The sequence below is a fragment of the Microtus oregoni genome, unplaced genomic scaffold (assembly GCF_018167655.1).
Source record: "Microtus oregoni isolate MIOR12 unplaced genomic scaffold, Mior012 000026F_ref0000081, whole genome shotgun sequence".
NCBI classification, from domain to species: domain Eukaryota; kingdom Metazoa; phylum Chordata; class Mammalia; order Rodentia; family Cricetidae; genus Microtus; species Microtus oregoni.
The window spans coordinates 33,376,696-33,403,586 of NW_024543085.1; the positions used below are offsets into that span (position 1 = coordinate 33,376,696).

Genomic DNA, 26,891 nt, shown 5'->3' on the forward strand with positions numbered 1-26,891 from the left:
CTGTCACCTGACTGCTTTTGAAGCCCACTGTTGTAACAAGTAAACACAGAGCAAAAGAAAGCCACGTTACAGGGCAACCAGCACATATGCATACATGTGAACATATGTTACATCACGCACATCACGCAAACACCGAGGTTCTGAAGATGCAGCTAAGTTGTGGCTCTGAGCGGCCCGTCAGCCCTGCAGGCTGCCCTTCCCCCAGCTCTTACCAGTGCAGCCGGAGGGCATGCAGAAAGGCTGAGAGGCCCTCCATGATCAGGAGGATGGCCACGGTCAGGACGGCGAAGACGGCAAAAATGATGAAGACCCCGATGAGCCCTCCCCAGCCCTGAAGGCGAAGGCCGATGTTCATCACCATGGTCCAGAGCACCTCGGACAGCTCTGGGGGAGCAAGTGGGACATCCTCAGCCACCAGGTGTGCCTGCTCAGTACTCCTCATTTCCATCCTATCACCTCAAACCCAAAAGTCCCTCTGAAGGCCAAGCGGAAGCTCGACCAACACAGCTTTGCTCACAGTGGCGGCCGACCAACGACGCCTGCGCACTCTGATCGCCAGGAGCAGCCAGCTAGGGCTATCGGCAGCAAAAGGAGCAACTCTGAACATCACGAGACAGGCACAAAATTGCTGACCCTAAAAGAATGCATGAAGCGTGGTTTGTTTGCCTAGGGTCTGAGAGGGATGACTGGAAACACGAGAGGAGTCCTTAGCCGTGGGATTGGGAATTTCAGAGCGTATTCACTCTCGTGGTCTCGCTCTCACTCCCTCGCCCTTCTGAGCGTGCGTGCGTGCGTGCGTGCGTGTGTGTGTGTGTGTGTGTTAGAAAGCGGCCTTCCACTGGAGCCCCACCACAATGACACTCTCATCTCAAATGTCCAGGCTCCGGAACTATGAGAAAAAAAATCTGCTTCTGGCTGGAACCACCCTGTCTGGGGCATTTTGTCATGCCAGGCTCAAGTTAAGATTCTGTTCAGGCAATTTCAGAAGTATGGGAAATTATAGTAAGTTGCTTAAGGACCAGAGAGACATCCAAGAAAAACATTAAACAGTCGTTATCATACTAGTATTAAGTAACGACTATCAAGCAGTCCTTATTCTTGCTCATGAACAGAGTGAGTCTGTTCTCCGGGTGATATGATTGGCAGCCCCACCCCTCCCGGCTTGCACACTCACCTGCATGAGCCAAGCTGAGGGCCCAGAGACGAAGATACGAGGCTGTGTTGGAGATGCAGCCCAGGCAGTACTCGATGGTATGGATGGCCTGGTGGACAAAGATGTCTCCAAAGTTGAACTGTAACAGAGAATTTTTGGTCTCATTTCATTAAGGTTTTTTTTTTCTCCCTTCTCTCCTCCTTTTACAATGAGGACGTTAATTCCCTTTTTTATTACAGCAATAACTACACATTTATGGGGTACAATATATATCAATGCATGTTATGTAACAAATGCTCATCATATCACGGTAATTGCAGGCTTTGAGTGTCTATCTTCCACATCAGTAACAAACTAGATCATAGGACTGGAGAGTTGGCTTAGCAGTTAAGAGCGCTGGCTACTGGCTGTTCTACCAGAGGTCCTGAGCACAGTTCCCAGCACCCACATGGTGGCTCACAAACATCTGTAATGATCTGGTGCCCTCTTCTGGCTTGCCTGTCTACCTGCAGGCAGAATATTGTATACATAATAAATTAATAAAATCTTTAAAAGAAAAAACAAGCTAGGTCGTAGATTATCATCAGTCATAGTCGCCCTGGGGCAGGATAGAAAGGGGAAGTTATGGAAGGGAAAGGGACCCCTCACCCAGGAATCTGACGGCTGAAGGCTCTTGCCAGCAAGCGTCAAGGGTTCTGAGTGCTGGAGTTAAAGGCATGCACCCCCAGCGCCTGCCCTGGGCTTTCTTGAACCTGCTAACTCAGGAGCCACCAGGCTGAGGGCAGCAGACCCTCCAGCTTGTGCCTGAGTTCACACTACACCCCATGACTATCAAGATTATATTCCAGTTCTAGATTTGGTGCAAACTGAGAAGTCAGCCTTTGGTGCTCTGGTCTCAGATACCTCCTCCTCGTGGTCACCCTTAGTCCCCGCCGTCTTCTTCTGAGCAGAGGTGTTCGAGTGGCCACCCTCAACGTCATCCTCGTGGATCGTGAAAGACTGCAGCTGTTGACAAGCAAGGAGACGAAGACAGCATTAAAGTATTAGCAAAATAAAGGGCTTCACTCAAGGTTAACTATGTCCTCTCATCAGTCATGTTATAATTGTTTTGGCTTTTTGGTTACGTCATTCTCTTTCTCCAGGCCCCACAGGAACGATAGTTGGGGTTAATCTCTACCTTACACCTTAGAGAAGTAGAGTTTAAAGCCTGCAGTCATTTAAAGCATTCGCAGTCTCAAAGCAGGCTGCTGTATCTTCTGTACTAAAAGAAGAAAGCAGGGGTCATCTCAGTATAGCTGGACCCCAGTGTTCCCTGGGAGGGCGTAATCTCCCTAAATCCTATTTGCTTAGGTTACAACGCTCCCTCTGTAAATCTGAGGCTTCAGGCAGTTTAGGAAGAAAAAGAAAGAAATCAACTGGAATTGATATTTAATTTAGCAATAGGAGGAAGTTATTCTAAATTAAAACTGGATTTTTGAATGTGCCTACTATGGGAATTTCCTAAGAGAGTCTATAGCAACATTCTAAGGAAGTGAAATTACAGCCTTAGAAAATTCACAAAGAGCAACTTGCAATGGTCATTTTAAAACTCAGATTATCTGGGGAGGGAATAATGATGTATGCCTGTAATTCTAGCACTAGGGGTGCAGATGCAAGAGAGGTTGCTTTGAATTAGGCTAGCCTGAGCTACATAATGAATGTCAGCCCAGCCAAGGCTATGTAGTGAGATTCTGTCTTTGAAAAACAAAATATAAAGTATAAAATTCTCCCATGTCTAAGCAACAAAGCAACCAAGTCTGAATGCTTATAAAGCTTCTAAACCTTCAAGGACAACCAGATAGGATACACACACCCTGAGCGGAGTCTGAGGAACTTCAGACTCACCGTGTCTGAGAAAGGGAGGACCATCGTGCTGGAAGTAAAGGGACTCCTGTGGGACCCCACCGAAGGACACACGCTTGAGGCCAGCCTTGCCCTCCAGGCCTCGCAGGGAAACCCACCACTCTCTCCCCATCCCAGACTTCCGTTTCCAGGAGAGTGTGCTGTAACCCACAGTGGGCTAACTGAAAGACAGCGCGTACCTGAGATTTCTGGTGTTTGGCTCTGAGGAGAAATGGCTTGATCAGAAGCATCCACGGCACAGAGATCAACGCGATGATGACAAAGAAAGTCTGGACTTCTTGCTGCAAGATCAACAATGACAGCAGTCACGAGGATGGCCAGAAGTACTCTGCCCATGCATGGTGGGGCTTCGCATGCTCGGGCCGAAGGCGGGCGATCTGAAGCAGTCCGATCCCGTCACCCTCACTTCTGCTACATTCCTGGTGTGGACAGACAAACGGCCATCCTGTGGTGCTCTGTGCTCAAGGAAGGATAGAAACCACTTCTTTTCTTCCTTTTTTAAAAAAGATTTATTTATGTATTATATATGCAACATTCTGCATCCATGTATGCCTGCAAAGCAGAAAAGGGCACCAGATCTTACTATAGATGGTTGTGAGCTATCATGTGGTTGCTGGGAATTGAACTCAGGACCTCTGGAAGAACAGTCAGTGCTCTTAACCTCCAAGCCATCTCTCCAGCCAGAGAAACCATTTCTGTGTTGTTTATGCGCTATGTAACCCTTGCAATACACTCATGTCATATGAAGTCTTTCAAGCAGGAAGTCCTCCTGAGATACACTAGGAAGACAGCATTAGGCTTCCCTGGCCCTTTAACCCTGCTCGATGGACAGAGTTACTCTAATTCCAGAAGAAAATTGGCAGGTCACACGACTCCAACCGTCTCTCTGCTGAAACCAGCCCTTGCGTCATTGTATACTAAATCAATAATTATATACTCACAATGTAAGGTTATTGTTTGAGCTCTCTCGCCCTCCCCACTTCCTATCCCCCTCCCTCTTGGAGAAGGAAACCAGGAGTTCTCACACACTCTGACGGTCTGCCTCCAGTCCCCTCAGGGACTGGCATACCACTGTGTACTCAGAACCAGTTTCTCATGGTTCCACATTTGAGCCCTGCTGAGACCCAAGAGGAATTCCCAGTTTCATATTTCCTTTCAGGGCTCCCCGCCCCCTAACACACACAGAGCCTATTTTACAGGTCCTCATCCACATTTCCCAGTTCCAAGGAGCCCTTCAGCTACCCTGTAGAAAGCTGTTGTTGGGGAAGGTGTCCTGACTACGGGGTAGGGACAGGAAACTGCTCCCAGGCTGAGGAAGTGCAGCTTTGTGAGCCTTCTTCCTGCTTCCTCGGCTGCTCTTGCCAGCTCAAGGTTCGCTGCATCAGGAGATGGTCCCGGAGCGACAACAATAAGACCTTTTACCCAGTGGGAGCATTTTATCTGCTCAACGCCTGCTCTGTTTCACAAGCTCAAAGGAGGGAAGGGCACGTGTCTTGTCTTTATGCACTGAAGCCCCTGCACATGAAGCCACCTCCTGCCATTTGCCCGTCTCACAACCAGACCTCCCGGCCCCAGACGACATACAAAGCGCCTGTATGTGCCTGTATGCAAAGACAGCAAGAGAACAAAGCTGAGGAGACTTTGGTGACTGCCATTTCTTCTAACCATGTGACCCCAGACCGAGGTTATGGAAATCTCAAGCCATGTCAACATAATTAATCTTCATAGCAGGTCCGAAGGAAGGCCGCCAACTCTCCGTAATGTTTTTCAATACAACAAGAAGTTGGAAAGCCACCACTCTCTCGCTGCAATGCCTGGCGCCTCTTCCAAAGGAAACAAAGCCCTGGGCCTCTCTACAAGCAGTTAACACTGGGAATACCTGGTTACTCCAAGGTCAATGTGTACAAGAAAGCGTTTGTTTGGGAAATCCAAATAAACCAGCATGGAGTAAACGAGCCCTGAAAACACACTCACTTTGTGCCAGCATTCCGGGGCCAGCCCAAGGTTGTTGTGTGTATGTTTAACAAGCCAGACACAAAAAGGCCCTCTGAGGTATGTTTCCTCTCTGATTATTATCTAAAAGCATCTCTTACAAAAGCCAAGTCGGGCAGAACGCTCTCTTTTTGCTCGATGCCTCTGGAAGGAAGGGAACACAGCTAGGAGCCAGGAAAAAAAGCTCAAAGTCAACTAGGAACCTAATGTTTACAGTCCCTGGCAGAGGACGTGTCCGTGGAAGAGCCACCTGTGCGATCCCAGCTGCGTAACTCTGTCTCAAGGAATTAGACAGAAGCAGGTCTTCCATTTCTGAAAAACCTGTCCTCAAAGCTGTCTCGGTACTGGGTGAGGCCGGGGTGAAAGAATAGTTTGTGTTGCCAAAGAATGATTCATTGAGTTCATTTTCTATCTAGCTCCTAGAGAGCGTTTTCTATTGTTTCAAGATAAAATAGTCTTTATGGGGAGAGGGGAGGAACACGCCGGAGGGGGAGCCGTGAGGGAGGACAAACGGGAACACATTATAATGACACCTGTGTCATGACACCATGAAGAAACCTATGACTTTGGATGTTCACCTAAACACTTTCTGGGATACCTAACAAATAAATTATATCTATTACTGAAAACAGCAAGATATACTCGATCATCTCTGCAAGTTTCACATCTGCATATCTGTTGGGCCAAAATCATCTCAGGGCCTGTACCTCGAGGCCTGTAGGACAGAGAAAAGCCTGGCTCGAGTTTGAAAAGATAGTCTCAAAGCTGAGCACGAGACAGCAAAGTCTAGGTAGATGCCCCCTCCAGCCAGAGGGAGGGCTTGGCTGTCTCTCATTGGCTAGAGGTACCCCCACATCACATGATGTCATTTAACCTATATAAGCTGATGCTCACAGTAATAAACTGAGTCCCTGCCTTTGACTTGACTCCCTATCGCATCTGGTTGTACTGCGTCACGGGGCTACAGAACAGGCAGATAGTGCACTCACCTTTCCCTGGGGAATAAGGAGGCTAAGGAAGCCTGGCACATATCTACTCAATCAAAAATATTAAAAGAGGGCTGGGCGGTGGTGACACACGCCTTTAATCCCAGCACTCAGGAGGCAGAGGCAGGCAGATCTCTGGGAGTTCGAGGCCAGCCTGGTCTACAAGAGCTAGTTCCGGGACAGGCACCAAAGCTACAGAGAAACCCTGTCTCGAAAAACCAAAAAAAAAAAAAATATATATATATATATAAAATATATATTAAAAGAACTCTGTAGTGAACACTCAAAGACCCTTTGTCTAGTCATTATTTCCCTAGAACTGGTATGGCCGCCATTTACACAGCATTGGCATTGTGCTGGCTGCATAGGGGGTGGAGCTAAAGAGTCTCTACACCAATACTGTGCCACTTTATAGAAGAGATTTGAACGTTTCGGGGTTTGGGATCTACAGGGGCTTTTTGTGTCCTAGAACAATCTCCTGTAGAGACCCAGGAGCAGCTATTAAGAGGCTGAAGGCAATGGAAAGTCAGAGTAGACATACCACCCATGGAAGACCAGAAAATGGGGTGAGGTCTGGCAGACTTTGGGACTCAGGGAATAGCATGACCCTGGCTCACAGTACCCAGAAACTCACCATTCATGGGAACTGAGGAACTTCTGCTCCAGGTTTTATTTCTATTTCTGTCATGTGAACCTTAGCTAGAATTTGCTTTTTCGTTGTTGTTTTTTTTTTTTTTTGAGACAGTTTTTCTGTGTAACAGATCTAGCTGTCCTGAAACATGCTCTGTAGACCAGGTTGGCCTCGGAACTCACAGAGATCCGCCTGCCTCTGCCTCCCGATTATTGGAATTAAAGGCGTGCGCCACTACTGACAGGCTTAGAATTTGTTTTTTTTAACAAAAGATTTTGTTTGCTTGTTTATATTTAGACACAGTTTCACTGTGGAGCCCTGGCTGGCCTGAAACTCTGTGTAAGACCAGGCTGGCCTCAAACTCACAGAGATTCACCTGCCTCTGCCTCCCACGTGAGATTTTTAATTTTTCTTTTACAATTACCTACATATTTATTTTGGGTGCATGTGGAGGTCAGGGAACAACTTGCAGAAACTGGTTCACTCCTTCCACTGTATGGGTCCCAGAAACTGAACTCAATCAGCAGGATGGCAGCAAGCACTTACCTGCCGCTGACCTATCTTGCCAGTCCCAGATTTTTTTTAAACCTTTAATGTTTTAATCTGGAGCATTTTACCACTCAAGCCAATCCATTCAAAGGTCATATTTTCCTCTTTTGCTAGCCAGTTTTCAACTCAACAGTGATGTCCCTTGTGCATTACCCCAGCAGGAAGAGTGGGAGCCTCCTAACAGCTGTCTATGCTCGTCCCTTTACATAATGGGAACATAATGTTCTTCTCTGAGCGCTAAGATGGCTCAGTCTTGCAGGGAACTACTCTCCGCGGCACTCAGAGAGGGAGAGAGAGATCTCTCAGAACCAAGTGGGCTGGAGGAGGGATTTTCAAAGCAGAGCTACCTGATGGCCGTACAGGGGTGCATTGGCCTCACTGTAGTCAAACAGAAACATGCTGATGAAGTGGATGAGGATGCTGGGGGCCTTCTGGGACGTGTGGGCATCGTACCGACACCACTTGAAGATGATCATGAAAACCAGGTATCCAAACAGACTCAGCATAAAAATCATCTCAGGGATGAACTGCAGAATGATGTTGTGGGTCCTTCTGAAGTAACTAGGGGTGGAAACCACACAGAGACGGAACGTTAGCAGAACGTCTGTGCTTAAGCATCATTCCCAGAGCACACAGTGCTCATCTCCTTCTTGAGCACAGGCGAACAGCTTCACTCCCCTGGCAAACACAAACACGGATGGGTAAAGAAAGAGAAAGGGAATACTGAGAGAGTGCTTTTGCTCTCACAGATTCGGGGAGCCTAGGTCTAGAAGGTGCTGTCTGGTGATATGACCACACCTCTCACGGAGATTTCGCTCCCAAGACACATTTGAAGGGGAGATGAAGCAATAACAGACACTGGAAGCTCTTCTCCCACTCAGGCACTAAGGCAGGTATTGTTATATACAGTCTGGAGACCAGATACAGCCCGGAAATTAAGGATGATTCTAACATGGGGCTGGAGAGATGGCTCAGAGATTAGAAGTACTTTCTGCTCTCCCCAGGGACCCAAGTTCAATTGTCTGCAGTCACATCAGGTGGCTCACAGTCATCTTTAACTCCAGTTCCAGGGGTCCAACACATGTGACGCACACACATTCTCTCTCTCTCTCTCTCTGCCTTAATTCAGTAGTGCTCACTTTTTCATGGTTGGGTAGAAGAACATTAAACACTGTTTCTGTCATCACAGACACTCCAAAGGCTGGGGCAGGAGAATCACATGTTCCAGCGTTGCCTGGGGTACACAGTGAATCACAAGTCAGCCTACACAACTTAATGAGACCCTGTCTCAAAATTAAAAAGGGAAAAAAAATGGGCACCGAGGTTCCCATTAATTCTGCCTATAATCCTAGAACCTGGAAGCAGGAAATCAAGGCCGTGTGTGTGTGTGTGTGTGTGTGTGTGTGCGTGTGTGTGTGTGTGTGTATGTGTGTGTGTGCGTGTGTGTGTGTGTGTGTGTGTGTCAAGTCAGTCTGGGCTACGTGAGACCCTATCTTTACAAAGGAGGGCTGTTGCTCAGTAGAGAACACTTGCCTAGTGTGGTGGTTTGGATGAGAATGGCCCCCACGGGCTCATATTTGCACTTAGTCTTGAGTTAATGGGCTGTTTGAGGGGGATTAGAGAGATTAGGAAGGGTGGCCTTGTTGGAATAGGTGTGACCTTGTAGGAGGAAGTGTGTCATTGGGTGACTTTCAGGTTTCAAAAGTCCACACCAGACCTGTCTGTCGTCTCTGTTTCTCTCTCTCTTTCTCTGCCTGCAGGATTAAGATGTAAAGCTCTCAGATACTGCTCCCCACCGTGATGATAATGGATTAATCCTCTGAAACGGTAAACAAGCACCCGATTAAATTCTCTCTTTATAAGAGTTGTGATGGTCATAGGATCTCTTCATAGCAGAACAGTGCCCAAGACACCTAGCCTGTGGGAGGTTTTATGCTCACTTCCTGGTACCTCAAGAACAGAAAACAAGAGAGTAGTTTATGATCCTAAAATTCTATAAAAGTCAAAAATTCTCTCAAGACATGGTACCAAGATAGAGTAATAAAGTTCACAGCCTTCTGCACTAAGACAGAGCCCTACCAGGCTAAGAGGGGAGCTCTAGAGACGCACTGTCAGAACTCCTGCTTCACAAGGAGGCCAATGGCCATCCATCCACTGGACAGTTCTTTCCCACACATATTTAGCCTCTCGCTTGCAGTTCATCCTTCAGGGCACAGCATCCTTGGTTGTCTAAGGCCTATCAAGCTAAGATCACCCTACAACTGGTTCTTGCCAACAAAATGGGACCAGAAATAGTCACCTGCCACTTTGGGTAGAAGCTTTAAGACTCACTGAGTAACTCTCTACCTTTTCTCTGCCATGGCACCTGCAGGGATCCAGGTAGTGCCCACCCATCCTCCTCTAAGTCCCCTGGGCAGAAGGATGACAGACAGTGGGCGCTGCTGCTGTGATTCATGGTCTTTGGCCATCGAGGTTGAAGTTGTTCGTTTTCCTGTAACCTAACCCATTCTGGTCATGTATTCCCATTCTCTCTTTATCTCCTTTTCTTTCTTTACTTGCCCCTCTATTTTTTAGACAGGATCTCCCAGAGCCCAAGCTGGCCTTGAACTGGCTGTGTCGCGAGACTTTAAACTCCTGGTTTTTCTGCCTCCACCCAAGTGCGGGGACTACAGGTGTATACCACAACCACACCCATTGTATGAACCCAGGGCTTTGTGCAAGCCGACAGGCTCTCTACCAACTGAGTTACAGCCCCCATGTTATACTATGCTAACAATCTCAGCATGTCAGGCATTGCAGTTATGATCACATTCCCTAGGAGCTGAAGTTGAGACTGAAAATGATTACAAGCTCTCCACCATTTCTGTGGACCCTGATGCCCCACTTATTCCTGACCTAAGCAGCGAGTGGGATTTCTGGGCACCTGATGTCAGCTGCCACGTCCAAAAGGCACATTGAGAGAACATGTGATGCTATTAGTATCAATAAGTTCGAGAAGCTTTCCAGTAATGGATGCTGACAAAGGAAAGGAATAGGGTGTGACATGAACAGGCAAGAGGAAGAGAGGCTGCTACCAGCTGAGAGAAAAAGACATCCAGGATGATTCAGGATTGGGAGCACCAAAATTCATACCAGTCCTCCCTGGCCCATTGGGTGGAGAATGAGGTGGATACTATACCAGCCATCCCTTCCGGGTAGGAGAAACACAAGGTGCTCTAAATGAGCTTCCCAGCACCTTCATGAACACTAAGGTATTTCTGAGATGCAAAACACACGTTCACTTCAACAGACTCTGCATGACAGAAACAGAGGTGCTCCTGATTCTAGCCAACCAGCCTCTCTCAGCTCAAGCCAAGAACCAGAGGGAAGCTACCTGCCACACAAAGGCTCACTGGTGGCTCTGCCTCATCCTCCTCAGTGCCACCAGAAGAGCAAGCAGAAGGTGAATCAAGAAACTCACATGAAGGGTGGAAGATGGTTCATTGGTTAAGAGGCCCTGTTCTTGCAGGACCCAAATTCAGTTTCTAGAAGCCATGTTAGGCAGCTCACAATCACCAATAACTCCAGTTCAGGGGATCCATGAGCCTGCATTCATGTGCACACACCCACACTGAAACACACACACACACATGTACACATAATTTTAAAAAAAAAAACCTTTTTTTTTCCTTTATGAAGAAACTCACATGTGATTGAAGAGGCCGAGAATAACGCCAAAAGTCATCTGGACGATCCCCAGGATGACTGACATCTTCATCTTATAGGAGTTCAAAAACGTGAGTTTGTTGGAAGCCAGGTTCCAAATCTGGAGGAGAAACATGATGAGAAAGACATGAGCGGAACTGGGGAGGTTTCTTGGAATTCAGGTTACAACACAGTCCCCCAAGGATGCTGCTGTGAGGATGACAACATGCACATCGGGCTAAGAAAGGGGAAAAGATAAGCTTGTTATAGCCACAACTATGGTAACCAAGTGTGAGGACCACTGGTGCCATTGATCATATATCCCAGTGCTGGAAGAAAGCAAGTGTTGTAATAATTGGAGCGGCGGGGCTGCGTCCCTGGCACCCCCCGCCGCCTGCACGGCTAGCTTTAGCTTATGCCCCGAAATAATTACACGGAAACTGTATTCTTTTAAACACCGCTTGGCCCCTTAGTTTCAGCCTCTTAACCCACTTCTATTAATCTATGTAGCACCACGAGGTGCGCTTACCAGGGAGATTCTAGCCTACGTCTGTCTGGAGTGGAAGAATCATGGCGACTCCTAACTCAGCTTCTTCCTCTCAGCCTTCTGTTCTGTTTACTCCTCCCACCTATGTTTTAACCTATGAGGACCAAGCAGTTTCTTTATTGCTTAACCAATGAAATCAACAGATTGATATATGACACTCCCACATCAAGCAAGGGATAAAGATTGCCGAGATGGCCCTGTGTGGAAGGGTGTTTGTTGCCAAGTCCGGCTACCTGTATTGCTCAGCTTTTGTCAACTTGACAAACCAGAGTCACCTTGACCTCCATCAGATTGGCCTGTGGACTGTTTTCTTCATTAGTTACTGATGTAGGAGGCCCAGTTCTCTGCGGGTGGTTCCATCCCTAGGCAGACATTCCTGGGTTGTCTATGGAAGCAAACTAAGCTATGAGGAGCAAGCCAGGAAATGGCTCCCATCCATAGCCTCTGCTTCAGTTCCTGCCTTAGCTTCCCCTCAATGAGAACTGTAATCTGTGAGGCTAAATGAGCCATTTCCTCTCCTAGTTGTTTGTGGTCATGGTGTTTATCATAGCAACAGAAAGCAAACTACAGTGGACCTGAATTCTATTCCTGGGACCCATGAAAAAGTAGAAGGAGAAACCAGTGAAGTTGTCTTCTAACCATACATTCTATGGTATGCATGCCTCCCCTCATATATCACACACACACACACACACACACACACACAGACACACACACACACACACACCAGAAGATACATGGTTTGCCTTGTACCAACTGGAAAGATACTCTGAAATACTACGGAGAGTCTCAAACTTGCTTCAGTTCCTTTACTAATGGCCTGCAGAGTGTTGACCAAAGAATGGGTTCCAACTCCTTTTTTATAGTATCCCATTTTGCTTTGAGTTCCCAGAATACTTCACAGGACAGAGCATTTTCCAGAACCTTCTTAAGCCATTTCTACAATCACTTGGTAGAGCCACCATGGATAAGATACGGGTCCTTATAACCAGAGACTGCTCGTTCATTTCCCGGCCGCTCAGACTCGAATAATCACACAGAAACTATGTTAATTACAATACATTTGGCCAATAGCCAACTAAGAGCTCCCTCCTATTCTCCCCTTCCCAAGCGTTCCTGTCTTTTCATGATTGCCCTTCCAGTCCCACCCCCATTGTGTCAAACACACGTCAGATCTAGGCTTTGTATTAGAGAAAAGCAGCAGCATTGGTCTTCTGGCAATAGAGTTAGGCAGCCTGACATATTATTTTCCAGTTTCGTCCATTTCCCTGCAAAAGCCGTAATTTCATTTTCCTTTAAGGCTGAATGAAATCCCATTGTGTACATGTAACACATTTTCTGTAGCCATTCATATGCTGATGGGCATTATGATGGCCATTAGGCAGGTTCCATTTCCTGGCTGTTGGGAATAAAGGAGCAATGAATATGGACACGCAGGAGCGTCTCTGTGGCTTAGCCGAGGGTGGGCTAACTGGGTCATGTAGTTCTGTTTTCTGGATTCGACTTCTGTGATGGCTACACATGTTTACATCCCTCCACCCATGCTGCGTAAAGGCTCCCCTACATCTTCCCCAGAACTCGCTGGCCCCCTCAATTTGTAAGTTTAAAGTTCTCCATCCTTGCTGAGTCTGAGGAGCAGAACTAGGCGGATAGGGTTTGCTGACAGGCGGGTATGGGCTGTGTGGGAAGAGAAGGTAGGAACAGTGGGCTTCAAAGGAATGTCATCAGACCCTGACATCTCCTCCAAACTCCCCTTGTCTGCTTCCTGGTGACGCTAGTCTGACGAATAAGAACACCTTCCCCTCTGTGAAGATGCCAGCACATGGCATGGAGCTGGAGAGACGGCTGATGGTCAGAGCACTTAAGGACCTTTCAGAGCTTGCTTCCAGCACCCACATCTGGCTCACGAAGACCACCTGCAACTCCAGCTCCAGGGGTCTTGATGCCTCTGGCTTGCTAGGACAGCTAGACTCGGGGACACACACACACACAGAGACACATACACACAGAGAGACACATACCCACACAGAGACACATGCACACACAGAGACACATGCACACACAGAGACACATACCCACACAGAGACACATACCCACACAGAGACACATGCGCACACAGAGACACATGCGCACACAGAGACACATGCGCACACAGAGACACATGCGCACACAGAGACACATGCGCACACAGAGACACATGCGCACACAGAGACACATACCCACACAGAGACACATGCGCACACAGAGACACATGCGCACACAGAGACACATGCGCACACAGAGACACATGCGCACACAGAGACACATGCGCACACAGAGACACATGCGCACACAGAGACACATGCGCACACAGAGACACATGCGCACAGAGACACATACCCACACAGAGACACATACCCACACAGAGACACATGCGCACACAGAGACATATACCCACACAGAGACACATGCACACACAGAGACACATGCGCACACAGAGACACATGTGCACACAGAGACACATGCGCAGAGTTTCTTTTCGATTAAAAAAAGTTGTTTTGTTGTTTTTTTAATTTTTTGAGACAGGGTTTCTCTGTGTAACAGTCCTAGTTGTCCTGGAACTCGCTTTGTAGACCAGGCTGGCCTCCAACTCACAGAAATCCCCCTGACTCTGCCTCCTGAGTGCTGGAATTAAAGGTGTGCACCACCACCGCCTGGCCAAAAATAAAAACTTTTGAAAACATTAGCAACTCATTTGTCTTTTACACTTTGCAGTTTACAGACTGGCTTTCAAGGATTTTACCCGTTTTGATAAAACTTAGAATGGAACTGGGCTTTAGGCCTGAAAAGTCTCCTGCAAAGCAACGCCTTCTGCTTTTATTGGGGTAAGGAGAAGGGCTGCTGGGGAGAACCCAGGGAAACTGGAGGAGATGGTGGCATGGGGGGAGGCTGCTGGGGAGAACCCAGGGAAACTGGAGGAGATGGTGGCATGGGGGGAGGCTGCTGGGGAGAACCCAGGGAAACTGGAGGAGATGGTGGCATGGGGGGAGGCTGCTGGGGAGAACCCAGGGAAACTGGAGGAGATGGTGGCATGGGGGGAGGCTGCTGAGGAGCCACTCTCTGACCCATGCTGCTAACTCTCAGTCGCCAAGACTGACACTGGCCACTCAGGCTCCTTCCCATCCAGAGCTGAGAAAAAAACTAATCAAATTCCAGTCTACAGGAGGCATGGTTGATTAGAGGGCACAACGCTGACACCTGGTGGCAGTGTGCACCGGCTTTCTGTGACTGGATGTGCGTGACCATTCACAAACCTCTACTCAGAGATCACACTGTCAAAGGGCGATGGGAGGTGCCAGATCTTAGTTGGCTGCGAGATATAACAAACAAATCGGTAAAATGAAACATGTTTTCTAAACCCAGGAGTATGGGGAGATATCTCAGTCTGTGGAGTGCTTGCCATGCAAGCGTGAGAAGTCAGGCTTGAGCCCAGAATCCATGTAAAAATGTATGGTTGTGTGTGCTTTTAATCCTAGTGCTGCAGAGGCAAAGACAAGGGGATCCCTGGGGCTCACTGGCCGGCCAGCCTCGCTTATTGGCAAGGCTTAGGTCCCAGGGAGAAACCTTGTCTCAAAATGCAAGGTATGCTGAAGATGACACCCAAGGCTGACTTCTGGCCTACAAAAAAGTCACCCTATACAGAGCAAAAGAAAGATGTCACCCACTGGGGAGGAAAAGGTAGAGGGCTTGATTAGGATATTAAGTAACTTATTTAATGCACTGACTATCTGGGCAGCCAACGCGGAGAGCACCTGCAGGGACTGCCCACCAGTTTTCCCTTTTTCTTCTTTGATGCAGGATCTCTCATCGGCCAGCCAGGCTAGGGCGGGTCCCAGGGATCCACCTGTGTCCGCCTCCTGATGGTTGGGATTCCAAGCACATACCACCATGCCTAGATTTTTGTTTTGTTTTGTTCTTTGAGACAGCGTCTCACTGTGGAGACCAGGCTGGCTCTGAGCGCTGGCATTAAAGGTGTGCCCCACATGTCCAGCCCATATCTGGGTTTTGACATGAGAGTCTGGGAGACCAAACTTGGGTCCTCACGCTTGTAACACCACGTGCTTTGCCAGCTGAGCTTCCTCTCCAGACTGCAAAGGGCCTTTTAAAAGCTATCAAGAGCCAGCAGTGGGCTAGCTGCTGGAGAAGAAGCGGGAAGCAGGCCATACAGAAAGCGAGAGTTCAGGGTATAGCGGAGGTCGCCTCCTGGACCCAGCTCTGCCTGTTACACAAACCCCACAGTTATCCCATCTCAGCCTCAGGTGACTGGGCCATCTCTGTTCAGAGGTCTCGACAACATGGCAACCATAACTGACATTTCACCCCGGAAAACATTCTTACCGGATCAATCCCAAATGGGTAGGGATTTCCAGAATACACTCCTGGGATGGCAGGGTCCAGCTGCAAATATTGACTCTTTTCCATGACATGAGTACTGTGAAAACAAAGACAAAGTGGGGAGACAAAAGTAATATAAAAATATATAAAGTAAGCCGGGCGGTGGTGGCGCACGCCTTTAATCCCAGCACTCGGGAGGCAGAGGCAGGCGGATCTCTGTGAGTTTGAGGCCAGCCTGGTCTAGAAGAGCTAGTTCCAGGACAGGAACCAAAAAGCTACGGAGAAACCCTGTCTCGAAAATCATATATATATATATATATATATATATATATATATATATATATATATTAATAATAACCAGCCAAGTGCAAAAATATTATAGTGTCATCAGCCATGAGCTTCTGAGCCAACCAAAGCCCAGATGCTGGCAATGTGGCCATTTTGTTTACTCAATGACTCCATGTTTGGTCACAGAATAGCCACCATGTATCAGGTACTGTCCTGAGCACTGAAGCTTCTGAAGTTACTCTCTGGACCACACAGGTTAACAGCCCAAGTTTCCAAAGAGCCCTAGCCCTGACTGGAGTGCAGTCAGGAAAATAGAAACTGCAAAGCATCAGCAAAGAAGTGGGGACCAGGCTGCGGGGAACAGACAGAAAAGGAGGAGAGAAAGAGCAGGGCTGAGCCGTGAGACACTGAGCCAGATTTAAAGGGCGGTCCTAAAGGGCAGGCGGACTTTTCCACATAGACCTTTAGCTCTGTAAAACTCAACCCCCCAAAAGAAGAAAAAGGGGAAAGAAAAGAGATGAGAAACTTGGTCTGGCTACACAGTGAGTATCAGGGACTCTGTCCTTGTGTCCCCTGATACCGAGGTTACAAATACACGCTGTCAACCCAGCTTTCTATCTGCATGTACACCTACACACCAGAAGAGGGCCCCAGATCTCATTACAGATGGTTGTGAGCCACCATGTGGTTGCTGGGAATTGAACTCAGGACCTCTAGAAGAGCAGCCAGTAGTCTTAACCTCTGAGCCACCTCTCCAGCCCTTTTCAACCCAGCTTTCAAACGGATGCCAGGGACCTGGATTTGGATCTGCCTCTTGGCACAGAAGCACTTTACCAGCTGAGAAATGTTCCCAGACCCAGTTTGTTTGTTTGTTTGTTTGTTTGTTTTAATGAGCCTCTACAGGAAACGAAGGGTGTATGTGTTTAAAATAAAGACCAGAAGAATGTCCACGGTGACAGGATGTCTAGAAAAGCACTCTCTGTAGAATTGTGCCGTGGTCTCAGTGGCTTGGAACATCAGGAAGTCTACTTGGACCACTACTGTGCTGCCTTCCTTGTTGGGCCATACATCCAACCCCAATGACCATAGGAAGTCTCCAGAAAGCCACTGTCATGTGTCAGAGGAAGCAGGTCCGCTGGAGAGTACTTCCCCTCTGGTGATGAAGGACTGCAACCTTCTCCACCTCACCATGAACACGAGTCTACTTGGCGCAACCCCAGCACTGGGGCCTGTGCTGAAGCACTGTCTACCCGGGTTCCAGGGTGTCTGAAGAGCCAGTAGCTGAAAGGGCCATTTGCGGGGACAGTAAAGGCATGCATGCACTTGTACCCATGTCTGCAGACTGGCAAGCCCACTCTACAGGAGGAACGGAATTCGCGTAGTTTTGGGAAATCACACAGATTTAATATATTTTGAAACTAAGTTCTTCTAGGAGTCTCTTCAGAAGCCTATCCGTTATAAGGGGAGCAGACCACAAATACAGCCATGTTGTAGCTTCGGTCTTAGCTACCATCTTCATTCATTACCTTTATCATTGGCATCTGCTACTCCCAGAAACTGGACCTTCCAGAAAATCCAGATGAGATCTGTCAGAACCTCCACAACTTAAGCTAAAGATCATCACCATCTGGGCTGGGGATGCAGTCACTAGTTTGTGTAGGACCTGCTTTCGGTCCTCTTACTAAAAACCAAAACACTGCCCATTTCTTCCAGAAAGCTTTTTTTTTAATATTTTTATTTATTTATTATGTATACAATATTCTTTCTGCGTGTATGCCTGCAGGCCAGAAGAGGGCACCAGACCTCATTACAGATGGTTGTGAGCCCCCATGTGGTTGCTGGGAATTGAACTCATGGCCTTTGGAAGAGCAGGCAATGCTCTTACCCTCTGAGCCATCTCTCCAGCCCCCAGAAAGCTTATTTAAGCCTTCCAACAATGGCCAGCAAATCTCCTCACGTGAGACTGCCTGTTTCTTCTCTCCCTTCTTTTGCATTCTGTACAGACTTGAATGGACAGACTAAACTCTTATTCCTTAAATAGAAGTGTTATAGACTTGGCACAATGAGGCACGCCTTTAATCTTAGTGCCCGAGAGGCAGAGGCAGGCAGATCTCTAAACGTTCAAGGTCAGGACTATGTAGTGAAGCCTAGTCTCAAAAATACGAAGAAAGGAAGGGATGGAGGTAGGGACAGAGGGAAGGAAGAAGGGAGGGGGAGAAAAGGAGGAAGGAAAGAGGGAAGTGGTAGGGAGAAAAGAGAAGGAAGAAGGGAGGGAATAGCACTCCCATGATAGGAGGAAGAGGGAGAGGAGGCAGGATGGGAAACAAGGCTGTAACCACACTGTTTCTGTCTCTCTCAAGCTCTGAACCCCATCTCCCCCCGATCCCCATGCCTGAAGTCTGATTCACTGGAAAGTACATGGGCGAGCAGACTGTGGGCGTTAGAGAGCTTCTAGTTGCCCACTTCCATCCATCCAGCTGTGCCCACCCTCCACCCACTCTGCTGACTCAGCCACAAGCAAAACCAGGGAGCTGCCAACGCCTCTTTGCTCTTACTGTTGAACTCTGGCTCTTCTGAGCAGCCTAAGGAAATGTCCTGTGGGATCTGCATACTGTACCATCTGTGCCAGCCTCTCTTAAGCAAAGACTTCACTAAGCTCCTAGCTGGCGATCTTACTCTCCCTCCATCTCCACATGAGAACAAAGTTTACTGCTGACCTCACCCTATTCTCCCTGACGCTCTCTCTCTGCAATACAATAACCAGTTCAGTGGTTGGGGAAGTGGTGCAGGTCTTGCATGCAAGATAAAACTAGATTATTAGGACTGGAGAGCTGGCTTGGCAGTTAAGAGCACTTGCTGCTCTTGCAGAGGACCCAAGTTCAAATCCCAGCAACCAAATGGCAGCTCAGAAAACTAACTACAGCTTCAGGGGACCTAATTCCCTCTTCTGACCTCTGCTGCACATACATGGTACACACACATTTTCATACATGTAAAATACATTTTAAAAAAGATTTATTTATTCATACACAGTGTTCTACATGTACACCTGCAGGCCAGAAGAGGGCACCAGATCTCATTATAGATGCTTGTGAGCCACCATGTGGTTGCTGGGAATTGAACTCAGGACTTCTAGAAGAGCAACCAGACCCCATAAGTAAATCTTTCAAAAAAAAAAAAAACTACATTATTGGGTGAAATTTCAGGGGCACCTGTGATCAGAGCCGTGTGTAAATAAATGCCCAGCTGTAGAAGTAGGCATTGAGGTCTTTAGATGGACAGCAAGCACACCCAGGCAGGCTATAAACTTACTTCCATGTGCCATTTCTGAACATAGGCTGGACGCTCCAGGAGGACCCAAAGATGTTAAAAGACTTGGAGAAGCAGTCATTGTAGATCAAGCCCGTGTAGATGGAGAAGATGCCCATGAGCAGGATCAGGTAGCGCCCATTGAAGAAGGTGTTCCAGATCTGGTCCAGGAAAACAAAGGGTGAGTGTCAGTGGGGCCTGAAGAGATGCCGAGGGGAGAGTGGCATCAGTAGTGGGGGGAGAGATGGCATGACCAAGGCAGACGTCACAGTCGCCCACGTTGGGGTAATCCTGGTAGGTATTCTCTGTGCAAACAAAACATGTAAGCCTCGTGTTCTTTGTCTCAGCGGAATAGACTGTTGTACATTCTGAGGCCTTGTCTGCTAAGGGACTGGAAACTGGCAGGCTGTGGTCTCCAGCACCTCCGGGAGAGAAGCCTGAGCTGGCCTCTGCCCCACCATTCCAGGTCAGATCTGCCATCATTGGGGGCTTTGCCTTCAGAGCTGGGCTTCTGTCTGCCACATCCGCCAGGGAAAGCAGTTTCCTGGATGCAGGTACCATTCATTCTCAAGATGCTGAATTCGGGTATCATTCATTCCAGGAACAGCTGACATGTCGCTTTGCAACTTTAAATGTCTTCCACAGAAAATGACATCAGTTAAAAGTTTGCCATGGAAGACTGAATTGGTCACAAGACTGACCTTGCTTATGATTAACTCACAATGACATCATGGCACTTGCTCGGCTAATCCAACCTGTGCCTCTTACAGCCTGGAACACAGCTAAGGGCATGTTTCCGCTCTGTCACGTGTATTACCATGAGCACACCTGCCATTAACCGACTGGCAGACGAACTCCAACCCGCACAAGCACCCGTGGACTTCTGCCTTCAAAACAGCGTGGAAGAGGGCCGTGCTAAAGAGGGATGCCAAGAGTAAGGTCCCGATGTCCAGGAACCCTTGGGGTTTCTTAGAAAGATACTCTGCCATGAGCAAAACATTCATGGTATTTTAGGATAGGTTTTAAAAGAAGCTACAAATAATGTGTAGTTCTTGATGGCAATTTCTTAAAATTATGTATCTATAGATAAGCACAAACACACAAAATGTAGACATATTCAAAAGCATCATCGCCATCTTTTCTAGGTGTTCAGACTGTAATCCAAACTAAGTTCTACAATTAATATGTTTTGTTTTTATAATAAGAATAAAGAAAGATTTTTTTTAAATTATGAGAAGGCAAGGTTTAATTCCAGCAGAGGTTTAATTCCAGCACTCTAGAGGCAGAAGTAAGCAGACCTCTGAAAGTCTGAGACCAGGTTGGCTCATATAGTGAGATCCTTCTCAAAACAATTAAAATAATGATAATAGTAATGATAATAATAATAAAGGGAGCTGGAGGTGTAAGAGAGGTAGAATCCTTGCTTAGCACACACAAGTTCCTGGATTCATTCCTCAGGCCCCCAAACAGCAACAAGAACCAGTGCTGTGGGCTGGCCTAGCATGCAGTCTCCTGTCCAACACAGACCGGGCAAGCTGTGCATGCCTACAATCACCAGCTTCCAGAGGTAGAGACAGGAGGCTCAGAAGAAAAAGGTCAAACTTGGCTATAAAATGAATTTGAAGCCAGGCTGGGATCCATGAGACTCTAAAACAAACAAAAATAAGTAAGCCAAAACCCAATGCCTTATTATCCCAAATGAGTTGATGAACTTACTGCAGCAAGCTGCCCAAAGGAACCACCTTGTTCAAAAGCCTTATGTTGAATTAGGCTATTGGGTTTTTTTTTTTTTTTTGAGACAGGATTTCTCTGTGTAACCCTGGCTGAACTAGCTCTGTAGAGGAGACTGGCCTTGAACTCACAGAGATCCACCTGTCTCTGCCTTCTGAGTGCTGAGGTTAAAAATGAGCACACCAGCCTCCACCACTGGGCTGAACTGGGCTATTTTTAAACTTTGTATCTTTTTCTTGTTTTTCACAAAACCATGTTATTCCTTAGAGTGACAATCACATTATGTTTATTTTTTTATGTGTGAATATATGACACATATGTTCAGGGGCCTAAGGAGGCAGAAGAGGGAGCTGGATGCCCTGGAGCTTAGAGTTACAGGAGGTTGTGAGTTACCACAACACACACGCTGGAAACCAAGCTTCTACAACTTCTACAAGAGCAGTTAGCACTCTTAATTGCTGAGCCAGCCCTTCACATATACATTTCCTTTTTGTTTTTTGTTTGTTCAAGACAAGGTCTCAATGTCTCTCAGTCTGGCTGTCCTGGAACTTGCCAAGCAGGCCAGGCTGGCCTTGAACTCACAGAGATCATCCTGTTTCTTCCTCCCAAGTGCTGGGATTAAAGGTGTGTGCCATGTGCACCACCACCAACTCCTCACGTACACATTTTACTGCTTTCCTTCCAGGAACACTGGCTGGCCACCCACCTCATTGGTGCTCTTCTGAGCCAGCAGGTGCCTCTCATTTAGGACCATCCACAGGGCCGCCATCAGCATCACCAGCCCGTGACCACAGTCTCCAAACATCACGGCGAACAGGAAGGGGAAGGTGATGATCGTGTAGGGAGCTGTAGGGGTGACAGTTACAGCGGCTGAGGCCCCTGAATGGGTTCCCATACCCCCACCAAGATTTCTCTAGAGAGGCCCCTCGAGCAGCAGGCAGGTTCCCACAAGCCTTTTTGATTGTCTTCCCCCCATCTCCACACAGTACTGGCATGGTTCCCACATGCCCGAGCTACCCCATGAGCACAGATTCTCCTTTCTCAGGTTATGCCAGCACTGAGTCTTTCACAGGTGACTCAAGCATCAAGCTTCCCACGATCACATTTAGGTGGCATTTGTAATGGTAAATTTTTGACTGCTTGCTGGACTGGATCAGCAAAGCACCTCTGGGTGTTTCTGTGATAGCATTTCCAGAAAGATGAGATCCTGCAGGCTCTGACCTAACCTCTGGATTAATCCCTTGATAAATTCATGGAATGGTGGCATTGGGAGGGGGTCAAGGGTAGAGAAGGTGGTCTAAGGCCTCATCTGCTAAATAAGGGATTGGTCACTGGCAGGCTGCGGTTTGGGGCATCCCCAGGGTACAGCCCCTGAGGTGCTCTTCCATCACAGACTGGAATTGTATCCATTTGAGGAAGTAAATGCTGGCTAGATTTTGTTTTGTTTTGTTTTGTTTTCATCAACTTGACACAGCTAGAGCCATTCTGGGGAGAAAAAGCCTCCATCAGACTGACTGGTAGGCAAATCTGTGGGGCGTTTTCCTAATGACGTGAAAAGGCCCAGTCCACCGGGAGCGGTGCCTCCCTGGAGTAAGCTGAAGAAGCCATGAGGCGCAAGGCAGCAAGCAGCACTCCTCCGTGGTCTCTGCTTCCGTTCCGCCTCAAGCTCCTGCCCTGGCTTCCCTTCATGGTGAACTAGAACTATAAGGTGAAACAGACCCTTCCCTCCCCAGTTTGGTTTTGGTCATAGTGTTTATGGCAGCCACAGAAATCAAACTAGAATAGACTCAACCTTGCCCTGACCCCTTTCCATTGACCCTTTTCTCGGCTCTTGTTTCTCCTTCCCTGCATGACAAACGCCCCCCCACCCCCATAGGCTCACATGTGATCACTGGGTCCCTGGTTGGTGGCACTCTTTTGGGAAGATTATGGGACCTTTAGGAGGAAGCATGGGCTTTAGGTTTTATGGCCTCGCCCCATTTTCTGTTCTTTCTCTGTTTCCTGTATGCAGATGAAAATGTGGGTGCCCCCAGTTTCCTGCCCCTACTGCCATGCCCTCTCTACCTGCTGGGGATAGACTCTCCCTCTGGAACCAGGAACTAAAATAAACCCTTGCTTCCCTACGTTTCTTTGGTCAGGGCATTTTATTACAGGGCAGAAAAGCCCTGATAGAATCCCATCTTCCATAGACTGTTTATGGAGGTATTTGGCCAGTGTGGTAAAAGTGGCTAACACAGGACTGGAAGGGTGTCTCTAACTCCTGTATTCTTGTCAGTATCATCTTTGGTCTGCCTCCACCCCAGACAGCACCAGCAGTCACTCACAGGCATCATGACCCCTTGAAGGCCCCGAATTATTGGTCACAAGTTAGAGAAGACTCCAGCTAGAGAACTATCCTCTTCTCTGTGCAGCTATGGAGCATCTAGTCTACCCCTCTATTTTACTACCCAGGCCGCCATAGTCACATGAAACAAGTCAGGGTACCAAGAATCTATTCTCTTGATCTCAGGTCCTGTGGATCCTTGTCTTTCTCACACAATAACTTCGGAATTGTAAAGATGCTATAGGGCCTTGGCTGACTTGGAGAAGAAAATGGAACCTAGGGTTGGCTCACATTTAAAACAGCCAGGCGTGGGGTTACTCACTTGTACACTCAGTGCTCAGGAGATGGAAACATGAAGATCGTGAGTTCAAGGCTACCCTGGGCTACATACAGGAACCTGACTCTAAACAAAAACATACTCAAAAGGCTGGAGAGATGGCTCAGTTGTTAAGAGCACTGACTACTCTTGCAGAGGATCTGGGTTCAATTCCCAGCACCCACATGGCAGCTCGCACTGTCTGTAATTCTAGTTCCAGGGGACCCAACACCCATGACAAAGCACCAATGCACATAAAATAAAAATAGATAAAATAAGCATACTCAAGGAGGGGTGAAGATAAAAAGTAAATCTTTCATAAGTCAGCATTTACAAAAGCCTTGGGAAACCAAAAGACATTGTAAAATGTCACGGTATAATTGGGTTCACCTCCTGCCTCTACAGAGAGGCACACCTCAGCAATTTTCAATTTCTTGCTACCTCGTTGTGCAAGGCATCAGACCTTTACCTGGGTTTATCTCTCTGTAGCTCCCTACACCATAGGCGTCGACAATGTTCTGGAAGCCAGCTGTAAATTTATTAGTCCTGTTGAAGGTGGGAGGGTCTGCTTTCGTCTCCACTTCGGTCATGATGGGGACCATGGAGGAGCCACTAAGTTCCTGCAGAAAGAACAGGTGACCAATGTATATATTTGAGAGCTAAGTACCGGCCCTCAGATCTGGATCTGGGACATAAACTTGGGACATCTCTTACCTCCCCAAGAACCATGATTCCACCTGTGCAAGGTGAATGTGTCTTAATACTTACCTAATATCGCTTACATGAGTGTATCAAAAGGGAAGAACCTGTCCTGGTTCTCTGGTCGTCCTCCATGCGTTCCCAACACACACACACACACACACACACACACACACACACACACACCACACTCAGCTCTAGGCTCTCTATTCTCCGCCCTCCCCCCTTTCTTTGGAAGCTCAGCCATTTTGCTAATTCATCCTTTTCTTTCAAGGAAAGAACTTTCTTCCACATCTCACTCTTTTCTAACTGCCCAGTAGGTTTTTCTGACTCAGCATCTCTAGAAAAAAATCCATGCACCTACAGATGAATCACCAATGCACCCCAACTAGGTCCTCCCTGTCCCCTGCCTCTTCCCAGAGCCTCCACTTTCCTAGGTTCTTGAAGTTCTGTGGCCACTATTTCAATCCCTTCTCCTGACTTAGTGGCTGCCATTCCAGCTCTATACTTCTCCCTCCTGAACCCTGGCTCCTATTCTCCGAGTTACCACCCTAGCCAGGCCTCACCACCTCCTCCAGCCTAGGTCCTTTCTGTTGATTCACCCACCCACCCGCCCACCCACGCTGCCCAGTCACGCCTAGAATAAAACAAACCAAAGGCATTGTTCTGCAAAGACTTCCTACAGTCTAAAGAGTGACGTCAAAACACCTTGGCTTCCTTACAGGGTTGACTTAGTCCTCTACTGACATCTTCGTGACCTACTCCTCATGGAAACCAAGACTGCACAAGTCACCTCCCCTGTCTGCCCATCCTCCACTCCATCCACCACCCCAAACACACACAGCGTGCCCTCAGATGGACTTCGCCAACTAAAGGAGACTTTAGTCACACTTCACCTCATGATGCCATGAGGTGGATCTCAAGACAAAGCCCAGTTTAGAGATACAGAAACCGAGGACAGCAGGGTTAAGAAACTGCTCCAGGTCGTAAAGCATCTGGAGGAGCTCCCCACTCTCCAGTTAAGGGGGAGTAGGCATCTCCTCCTCAGCAGCAAGGCCCGAAGCCTCCTCTCCATCTGGTACACACCCGACGGCAGCTGAGCCGTGGCTGGCAGAGGCCACAAGGGAAGGGATTGTGACAATGAGGACAGAGCCCAACACCTGTTCAGTCTTCACCTTTCCTAACCCTCCCACTCACACCTGTTCTGGAAGCACCTGGGATACTTCAGGGGGTTGAAAGAACTGCTCTAACCAGCCTCGTAGGAAGCCTGGCCTTAAGACGACACAGGATAACATTGAGACAGGGTCTCCTGTACCCCGAGGCCCGCCTTGAAATAGCTGTGACTCAAGGATGCTCTTGAACTTCAGTCCTTCCACCTCCTGAGTACTGGGATTGCAGGCGTGCTCCACCCCCCTGCTAAATTCTAAATTCAATTCTGACCCCAGTGTTGTGGCACCACCTCCTTAGTGGCCTGGCTCTCCCCATTCTGTGGTGAAAATGCTTCTAAATTATAGACAGGACCAGGCCACTCTGCCATGGAATAAAATTGTTCCCCTAAGCCACTAAGTTGACTCAGTAGGTAAGGGTGCTTGCCACCAAATCTGATGGCCTGAGTTCAGTTCCCAGAGTGAACACGGTAGAGAGAGACAGTCAGTTCAGACAAGCTGTCCTCTGACCTCCACGTGTGTGCACCCCCTCCACACACACAAGTTAAATGTAATAAAATGTTTTATTCCACCCCTTACACTGTTCTGAGGGCCTCAGGAGCTTTCTTTTCATACCTCCATCCTAACCAGCCCTGCCCCCTCCCTGCACCGCCCTACCCCTACCCTGTCCCCTTCCTGCCCCTTCCCTGGCCCTACCCTGTCCCCTTCCTGCCCCTTCCCTGGCCCTACCCCACACCACCCACCCTGCCCCCTTCCCTGCCCCTACCCCACACCCACCTTGCCCCTTCCCTGCTCACTGAGCACTCTGCTTCACAATTCGCCCAGAATGCACCCCTGCTCTGCCCCATCAGAGGGAAATTCATAATCTGAAAAAGCTCCTTATGTGTAGTTTGGGAATGCAACTTGAGGGTGATGGGAATGCCCTCCGCCACACACACACACACACACACACACACAAGTCCTGCTGCCCTGATTCACTCTGATTTCCTATTCGTCTCTGTGCCTCCGTTTCCTTCAGCGGGAATATGGATGGCTTCCACCTCCTTGGCCGTTTTCACCACAAGCTCTGTCTTCAGACCTCTCCACCTGAGAGCTTTACCTCACAGTATTCCCAGGGTCCTCAGCAATATCTGCTCTGATTGCCACAGCTGCCATGAGTCCCCCCAGCCCCCAACCCCTTACCAGATGTACCACCGGCCTAGCAGGAAGTCTTCCCACCTTCCTGGCTAGAGCCAGTTTCC

The 26,891-nt window shown here is 48.1% G+C and overlaps 1 protein-coding gene across 2 annotated transcripts in view; it reads right to left on the bottom strand.

Annotated features, from left to right (window-relative positions):
- The window catches only part of Atp6v0a4 (ATPase H+ transporting V0 subunit a4), a 43,341-nt gene that overhangs the window by 966 nt on the left and 15,484 nt on the right, over nucleotides 1-26,891 (bottom strand). For both annotated transcript variants that reach the window (XM_041675507.1, XM_041675508.1), the window contains 10 exons: nucleotides 24,255-24,405; nucleotides 21,853-21,992; nucleotides 19,419-19,576; nucleotides 15,822-15,915; nucleotides 10,900-11,018; nucleotides 7,561-7,774; nucleotides 3,235-3,336; nucleotides 2,057-2,158; nucleotides 1,175-1,292; nucleotides 213-384 (listed from right to left, as the gene is read on the bottom strand). In XM_041675507.1, the coding sequence (XP_041531441.1) occupies nucleotides 213-384; nucleotides 1,175-1,292; nucleotides 2,057-2,158; nucleotides 3,235-3,336; nucleotides 7,561-7,774; nucleotides 10,900-11,018; nucleotides 15,822-15,915; nucleotides 19,419-19,576; nucleotides 21,853-21,992; nucleotides 24,255-24,405 (1,370 nt within the window). The remainder of the gene's footprint in view (nucleotides 1-212; nucleotides 385-1,174; nucleotides 1,293-2,056; nucleotides 2,159-3,234; nucleotides 3,337-7,560; nucleotides 7,775-10,899; nucleotides 11,019-15,821; nucleotides 15,916-19,418; nucleotides 19,577-21,852; nucleotides 21,993-24,254; nucleotides 24,406-26,891) is intronic.